General features: G+C 41.4%; 1 protein-coding gene across 1 annotated transcript; it reads left to right on the top strand.

Annotated features, from left to right (window-relative positions):
- The first annotated feature begins 445 nt into the window (after positions 1–445).
- On the top strand, positions 446–4,705 carry BRS3 (bombesin receptor subtype 3). The gene is made up of 3 exons (XM_040235388.1): positions 446–879; positions 2,459–2,810; positions 4,292–4,705. The coding sequence occupies exons 1-3, from the start codon at positions 446–448 to the stop codon at positions 4,703–4,705; spliced, it is 1,200 nt and encodes a 399-aa protein (XP_040091322.1).
- The last annotated feature ends 4,263 nt before the right edge of the window (positions 4,706–8,968 follow it).

Genomic DNA, 8,968 nt, shown 5'->3' with positions numbered 1-8,968 from the left:
AGAGCACACTAGGCCACCTGCTGAATGCAGAGAAAAGGATGAAAATTGACAAAATCCATACAGATCTTCGTGGCTAGATATGGAAGCAGAGTGATTCTAGTATACAGTAAGTATTATTTAATAACACCTGGGTAGTCCTAAGACTCCCCAAAAGGAAAGAATAAGCAACTGCAGAGCATTTCCAATACCCCCCTCCTTCTGTCATGGAAACGTCAATAAAACTCCTCCACCTCCCACCCTCTAGTGCCAGATCAGTAAGCATTTAGCCAAGCATGCTGGGAGACACAGAACAACTGAAGGAAAGGAGTATCTGAGTGTCTTGGATTTGCCTGCCATTCTGCTCTGTTCCTCTACCATCTCATTACTAGACGTAGGCATTAGACGTGACAATTAACTACATTTGAACTGAGCAGAAGAAATTTTCAAGGCATAGGCTTTAGAAGAAATGTCTCAAAGGCAGCCTCAGTCACCTAATCAGACTTTAATTTCAACCACAAATGACACAGAATCATCGAGCTCCGTCGTCCCTAATGATTCCACAAATAAAAGAAGGACCGGAGACAACTCTCCAGGAATAGAAGCATTGTGTGCCATCTATATCACTTATGCCGTGATCATTTCAGTGGGCATCCTTGGAAATGCTATTCTCATCAAAGTCTTTTTCAAGACCAAATCCATGCAAACAGTTCCCAATATTTTCATCACCAGCCTGGCTTTTGGAGATCTTTTACTTCTGCTAACTTGTGTGCCAGTCGATGTAACCCACTACCTGGCAGAGGGATGGCTGTTCGGAAGAATTGGATGTAAGGTGCTCTCTTTCATCCGGCTCACTTCTGTTGGTGTATCAGTGTTCACGTTAACAATTCTCAGTGCTGACAGGTGGGTTTCTTTTTTCAGTTCTATTTGCCAGGATGTGAAATTAGACAAAAAGAAAGGAAAGCTTGTATGTAGCGTTCACTGGCTACTCTGCTGCTTTTCTCACACTCTGTAACCGGGATGTAAGATTGGGAAATCGGGAGGCATTTTAAATAAAAGTTGATATGAGAATGTTAAAATTTCTGTGTTAGCATCGGAGGAGAGATTGAAAATGTGTGCTTCGGGGATCATTTATTTTCTTTGAACTGTAATTGTTTGTTTGAAAGAATACCGAACGGTCTCCCCTCTCCCCTTAGTTTATTAAGGTAAATTGTTCCAGGTGAAAAAGAAAAACAATTTTTGCTTTATACATTAGTGCAGCCTAGTGGTGCAATATTGTCAACATTAAAACATCAGCATAGGTGTGAAATTGACTGCATATACATTACTGTCTACCGGAAGAATGGTTAAAAATATACATGCGTCTAATTTACTTGAAATGAATCAAATTAATTAATGGTGAAAAAACGGTGAGGCTTTTGGCTTCCTGGTAACTCAATGTAATGTCGTGACTTAATTGTATTTGTTTTTTTCTATAGGCGTTCAATGACATTCTCGTTTCCAGAGACATAAATTAATCCCGGTTGACTTTTAGAGCTGTATGAATGGAGTGTATGAGAACCTCTGGCAGTCAGGGTGTTTGGACTCTGTTAGGATATTTTCAGCTTAAGTACTGTGTTTTTCTGTGCGCCTATTGTAGAATAATAACTGTGAAAGCATAAAAAAATTGAGGCTCCAAATGTTTAAAATGATGCTTTATAAAGCCTGCAAGAAGCCGGTAAGTAATCAATGTCTGGCGGTACCAGAAGGAAAAGCTTCTTCAGATTCCAGGATCTGAGAGGAAGAAAAGCTTTCCTTGTGTCTTTTATGGAATTTTTCTTTGACTGGTTTTATATTCTGTTTGAGGACAAATTTACTTAAAGGCTATATAGATTTTGAGGTAGATTTGTCAGAACAAGGAAGCATCTTTGGATGGGTATAGGGTTTTTCGATTTCACCCTTGCCTTGCCCTGAAACTACCTACAGATTGGCTTGGGCAAGAAATTAGCATTTGAACAGGGAAGAAATTAACCCTCTCCTCTTTTCTGCATAAACTCATAGAATTCTTTTATAGTAAGGTTGACGACTGCTCACTCATGAAAAAAGGAGAATTAGATTTAATATCAGCCACTTACTTAAAAATGAAGTCTTTTAGAACACTTAAGGTAATACACAGGTAATGAATTACTCTCCATCACACAGAAAATCATGCCAAAAAATATTTATTTGCCCTAAATAGAGGATCTACAAGAAAATCATATAAATTGCAAATCTGGACTATCTCAACAGTGAATAAAAGGAAAAAGTGATTAGCATAAATAAAAATTACTGGGATGTATTATGTGTATTGGAAATCCTAGCCAATTTCAGCTAGTTAATGTTGAGTTGGTTATATACATATGGATAGGAGGTACAACTGGATGATCACTAAGGTCACTTCTAATTTTTAGATTCTGTCATTTTGATATTGATTTTGCCTTTTGCTGTGATTATATGTTTCTAGATACAAGGCAGTTGTGAAGCCCTTGGAGCGTCAGCCCCCCAATGCCATCCTGAAGACCTGTGCCAAAGCTGGCTGCATCTGGATCGTGTCTATGGTCATTGCTCTACCAGAGGCTATATTTTCAAATGTATATACTTTTCAAGATCCTGACAAAAATGTAACATTTAAAGCGTGTGCCTCTTACCCTGTTTCTGAGAGGCTCCTGCAAGAGATACATTCTCTGCTGTGCTTCTTAGTATTCTACATTATTCCACTTTCGATTATCTCTGTCTATTACTCTCTGATTGCTAGAACTCTTTACAAAAGCACCTTGAACATACCTACTGAGGAACAAAGCCATGCCCGCAAGCAGGTATGTATTCATCAGGACTCATGCATGTATTTAGAAGGGAAATGCCTCATTTTGCACCTTTGGACAATAAATATAATAGCGGTATCATATTTTTGCTATGATCATGGGCTTTGGAGTCTGTCAGACCCAGGATTTAATTCCATACCAGCTGAACAATCTTGAGCAAGCTACTTAACCTCTCTGAGCCTCACTTTCCTCATGTATAAAATGAAAATGAGGACTGGATGATAGATATGAAATGCTTAACATAGTTCCTACTGCATAGTAAATGTTCAGTAAATGGTAGGACTGTTATTATTAGAAAAGGGGCAGCTGAAGTTTGGGGTAAGTCAAAAATCACCCCATAGAACAGTGAGAAACATCACACAAGATGAGACTATAAAGTGAAGCATCTTTTGTTTTAGAAAGTATAACAGAATGATAGAAAAACGCAGGATGTTAGAACTGGCAAGAAGCCATAACATTATTCAATGCAAACCACTTACACACAGATGAGCAGACTGGGGGTAGGGGGTCTCGAGGGACACAGCGCCAGTGGCAAGAGAACACAGTGACTCACAGTAGCTTGATTAAGACCATTGCAAGACCCAGGTGTGCTCTCCTCTCATAAATATGAATGGAATAAAAAGAATATTGGCAAAACATTGTTCCACTTAATTAAAAAAAGAAAACAACCCAACAGGATTTCTATCTTTCTTGGGTAGGAGATGATTCCATTTACCTCTTGACCAGTACATGGAGAGCTCAGTGCTTTTTCTTCAAGCTAGTCCTTTCAGTTGGTTCAACAGTAGTGCTCAGGAGGCTAAAGTTGTATTTTATTTATTTATTCACCATTTTATAAAGTTGCATTTTCATGCCCACGTGAACAGTTTTCTTTGCTCTATCTGTGACTACAGGCAATGTCTTCACTTCATTTGGGTCATTTCTCTTATTAAGAGGTGTAGGTAGGATTATTTTCATATATGAAGGATGGCACATTGGTTTTTATTCCCCTGATTATATGGGTAGAATTCCTATACATTAAAAACAATTTTAGGTACAAGTTTGTCAACTTTCACAATCCCCAGAAGACTGTTCAAACTTAGCCTCTGCTGATGCAGTTAAAACAGTTTTGTACAGCATTTATTTCTTAATAAAATTAAATCTTCAAAGGTTCCACAACACTCCTTGAGATAGTTAGATATACCCTAGAGTATCTCAAAACCAGAGACAGGAGTCTGAATTAGAGCTAATCAGAGACCAACACCACAGGTTACTATGTTAATTCACTTGCTGTATTCTGTAGCCACAGGCTGCCTTCCCACACTTGCCTGTGCAAAGAGACACCAGCCTGTTAACTATAAATTTCTCAGTTAATCTAGAAAATGGCTTTTAAAAATCTCTGCCAGCTCAGTGTTTTCTTTTTGGGGGTGTTTTGTTTGTTTTGTCGATGGGTTCTTGGTTTTTGGTTGTTGTTGCTGTCATTTTTCTTCTCTCTATAGATTGAATCCCGGAAGCGAATTGCCAAAACAGTTCTGGTGCTGGTGGCTCTCTTTGCTCTCTGCTGGTTGCCGAATCACCTTCTGTATCTCTACCGCTCATTCACTTCTCAAACCTATATGGACTCCTCTACCGTTCACTTATTTGTCACCATCATCTCTCGGATTCTGGCTTTCAGCAATTCTTGTGTAAACCCCTTTGCTCTTTACTGGCTGAGCAATACCTTCCAGCAGCATTTTAAAGCTCAGTTACTCTGTTGCAAAGCAGGGGTGCCTGACCCTGCTGCTGCTAATACCCCTCTTGACAACCTAGCAGTGATGGGAAGGGTCCCGGGTGCTACAAGCACTCAGATGTCTGAAATTAGTGTGTCCCCATTCACTGGCTGCAGTGTGAAGAAGGAAGATGACAGAGTCTAGCTTTTCAATTAAAAATGGTATTTTTTCCTCCCAGAGTGTCTGTTCAACTCTGAGCTATGTGTAGGTATATGGTGTCAGAACTTTCACTGGCTTGTAAATTGTGGTGGCATCTTAGGAGGGAAGGATCTGACAAATTATAGTTTTCTTCAATGTACAAGCATTAACGTTACTGGGCTTTCTAAATAAAATGGAGACCCACTAGGTATAGTGACACATTTGTCTATGTCAGAGGCCAAATAGGAGATAAAGTGAAGTACACATGGCACTTAAAAACTTAATATGTTTCCATCACATCTCTGATGCTTATAATTTCTCATATACTCTTGTGATTTACATAAAACTGTCTGTGTTTATTATGTGGTGTAAATCTAGAGATTATACTTTGCATATGAAAAGGGGATCAAAGAGAAGTAAAACATCTCTTCTGCAATTTTCTTAAAAAAATGAAATCCTAAAAAATAAAATTTCACACAATTTGTTCTTGACTGCCCTTTTCCATTAATCTCTATTCCATTGGAACTAAAGCTGTGCAATGGCAATGACAGTGTTGAGGGGTCAGTGTTAAGTAAGGATCTGGGGCTGGGTGTTTGCCTTACTAGGTCAGCACTTACTCATTTAGGGTAGTTCTGGAGTTACAACTCCCATTGACTGATACTTGGGCAAAGTTATCTTTCACAGATATTGTGAAGAACCTGTCTCCTTCATAGGCAGAATCACTGGCCATGTTTAGTGTCATTGAGGGCTCCAAAGAAGGATCCCTGTCAAAAAATCTGCGAGGTTGTCACTGTCTGAAATTCATCCTTTGAGAAAAATCATTTCTTTCTGGTAAGCAGTGCCCTCTTTCTAAAAAATGCAGAAGTACCACGTGGAATCCTTAATACCTGGGTGTTTAGTTGTTATCAGATCATCTTTCTGCTTGACTATCTTAAAACTGATGTGTGCCTAAGTCCTCTAATAAGAGTGTGACCTAATTAATCTCTGCCCTTGGAAATCAGATGGAAGGTTCTGATTTTCTATCCTCTGTTCCTACTTGCTAACACTATAAAGTTGTAATAAATATTACTTCAAAACACTTGTCAATAGCTGTGTCAGTTTTAGATCTGTGGTTTCAGAAAATGTTTTCTTGGGGCAAATTAAAGCCTTTAACTGTCGATAGTTAAATTTGTATTTTCAAAAACTTGACTTTGGGGTGTGCTTTTGATAGCTTTCAGCTTTCCTTAAATGGCTTGTGTAACTGTGAATTTTTGCTTAAAGATGTGGCTTGTAAAGGGGATATAATATTAACACTAGACTTTACATTTAAGCAAAATTGGTTTACTTAAAGTAGGGGATATTAGAATTGTCTTAATATTGTTTTGAGTTGGATGTTGTAATAAGTGGGGAGAAAAATAAATATGAAATAAAGTTTTCAATGACTTTGTGTAACTTTATATTCTAAAAACAGTACTTCCAACAGAATATCACTGAGAACACATTTTAACTCCACAGGGTATTTTCAAGTTCCCAAACTCCAAAATATTTTACTGTTCTCCTTACTCTGGGTAAAAATTACACATTTACTGTCCTAAGAATAACATTTTAGAAATAACTTCACAAAAGTACCAGATAATAAAAGCTAAGCAAGCTTTTTAGCAGTTGATAAAACTAGAGCTCAAAGAACTTGATTTTTTCATCCTGAGTAATCCCTAGGTAACTTAAAGATCTGATAGAAACTGATTTAATTGGGATTAAAATTCATGGCTTTGCTTTTTGTTTTGGAGGGGGTGGTCTTTAAAAAAAAACAGATTATCCTTGTCAGAGCTAACCTTACAAGAAATCCAGTTTGTTTCACACTGACTATTGTGTTCAGAAAAGCTACTATGGAATATTTCTTTGTTTTTGGACAGGCTCCCAAATTGCGGGTTGGGTGGGGAGAGGACACATGAAAACTCAATTTTGTGTACTTCTCAATTTTACTCAGGGTCTGCCCTGACCCGAGACTTAGAATAATGGACCATATTTTTTTTCCTGCTACAAAGCAGGGAAACAAAGTCACAAACTTAGATTAAGTCTTTGTCATTGAGGTTGATAGTACCACAAAACATTGAACACTGGCATTCCTACTGACAACAGCAAATTTGGGTTTAAATAATTTCTGCAATTATAACCATCTTAAGTCAGGGATCCATCACTTTTTTTGTCAAAAGGAGTTACTTGTATTTCCACTAAGTCTTGGGATTACAGAAAATGGGGAGAGGAAAATTCCCCAACAGAGTGAGCCTGAATGGGCCATTAAAAAAAAAAAAATCCCTAGTTTGGTATAACTCAGTCATTTTCCAGAAAGACTTCCTAGGCCAGGTAGGTGACTCCTCTGGCCAGGTAGTCTCTGCTTTTGTAGGTTAATGAATTTTTATACACCAAGAAGCTGGTGGCCTATTATGCCAGGAATACTGCACAGACCACCCTTCACAGAGAACAAGAGAAGGAGGAAGAGAACAGTCAGGGAAAAGCCAGCTGGGGTTCTGGGTTCCTGGGTCCAGCAGCCCCTTGTATAGCCTATCTACATTCCAGTCCTGGAGTTTCAGGAGGTACCCACTATCTTTATAATAACAAATGAACCACCCCTCCCCGCTTTTTCTTGTTACCTGGACTGTTTCTTGCAAAAAAAATCTTGCAGGGGGGGGTGGGGGTGGGGTGAGGTGGGGGTGAGAACAGGTTATAAAGAGACACTTCCAGATTAACTCAGTTACTAGGGGTTGAATTCTAGGAATCCACAAGGAAATAAAAGTAGGAACCAGGTCTCATAGGGACAATAGCATTAAACAGTAACAACAAAACTGTGGGACCCAATGGCCAAACAGAATGCTATCATAGATACAAGCATGTTTCGCTCCCAACTCCACTATAGTGGTGACTCAGTGACCTTCTATCACTGCCTCAGCTTCTCCTCTCACCCATACAGAACTTGGCCACAGAAGCCTATTCTGACCATGCCCACATTTCCTACTCATCCCTCTTTCTGGGAGAGGCTTACTGGCTCAGTGAGTCAAACTCAGTCTAGAATGCGGGGCTACCCTACCAAGTCACCTCACAGGCCTCCAACTGGGTCACACAGGAGCTAAACATAAACTTTTGGCCACCTGCTCGGAAGGGCCTGTGGATACAGCTGGCGCTCAGAGTCACGTGCAGCAGGACTGCTTAGTATACCTATGAACTGCTTAGTTCACCTATGCTGTGAACCTATTCAGGAATGAAATGGAAGCTCAATAACACACTGCTGAAAACAGCTGTATACTATTTTTGGATCCTAAAGAAATATTTAGCAAAACGTATATGAGCCCAATAAAACTCATGTTATCTACACTATAAATATGCATGCAAGTTCTATCACATGCACTTTTTTCCCTAAAAAATCAAAAAACGACGTTAGTGGGACAGTAAAGGTGGTGTGTACACTGGATGTTAACAGTTTCAGATTTGTAGCTTGAGCAAGTCTGAAACATGGAGAACAAGGGACAAGCAACTGTTGCCTTTCCTTTCCAGTCATCTCCAGCCTGAGGAAGGTACCAGAAAGATAAAAGGACGGAGCAGAGACTTGGAGAGAAGGTTGGTCCTTCCACTCACCATTCGTTCGTTCATTCATTCACTCACCACACACGCACTATACATCAGACCCTGTACTACCAGCTCGGGCTAACCCGGCTCTCCTAGGGAAGTCTTCAGGAAACAAGTGAAAGACTCGATTCCCACGCGGAGGAGGGGCCTCTGGGAGAAGGAGGCGCATCTTTCTGTCGCAGCGCGTCTTGTCCCGCCTGTCCCGTCCACTCCCCCAAGATGGCGGCCGCCTCGACGCCTGCTCCGGCGCCAGCCGAGTGGGAATCTTCCCACGCCTTTGGGCTACCGCCCCGCTGCGGACCCCGCGGAGCCCAACGTTCCCAACAGGCCGTAGGCCCTGCGCTCCCCGCGGCCCCTGCGCTCCCCGCGGCCCCCGCGCCAGGACAGCCCTGCTGAGCATCTCCGCTCGGCAGCAGCGCAGCTCCCGGAGCCCCGCCCCCGGGGCCCCACGCCTCTGGCCCGTGTCGGCTCCTACTGACGCCACTGGGGGCGTGCCGGTGCGCCCCGCGACGACGCGACGCGCCAACAATGGCGACTTCGTCATCCTGAGCGGGCCTCGGTTTCCAAGTGGTTTCCAGACGTTGACGCGGGAGCCGCAGTTGCCTCAGACCCGGGCGGCGGCGGCGCGCGTGCGCGCTCCCGCCTCGACCCGGCTCGGGCAGCGGCGGC

Source organism: Oryx dammah, unplaced genomic scaffold (assembly GCF_014754425.2).
Source record: "Oryx dammah isolate SB20612 unplaced genomic scaffold, SCBI_Odam_1.1 HiC_scaffold_204, whole genome shotgun sequence".
NCBI classification, from domain to species: domain Eukaryota; kingdom Metazoa; phylum Chordata; class Mammalia; order Artiodactyla; family Bovidae; genus Oryx; species Oryx dammah.
This window is presented reverse-complemented; position numbering and strand designations above follow the sequence as displayed.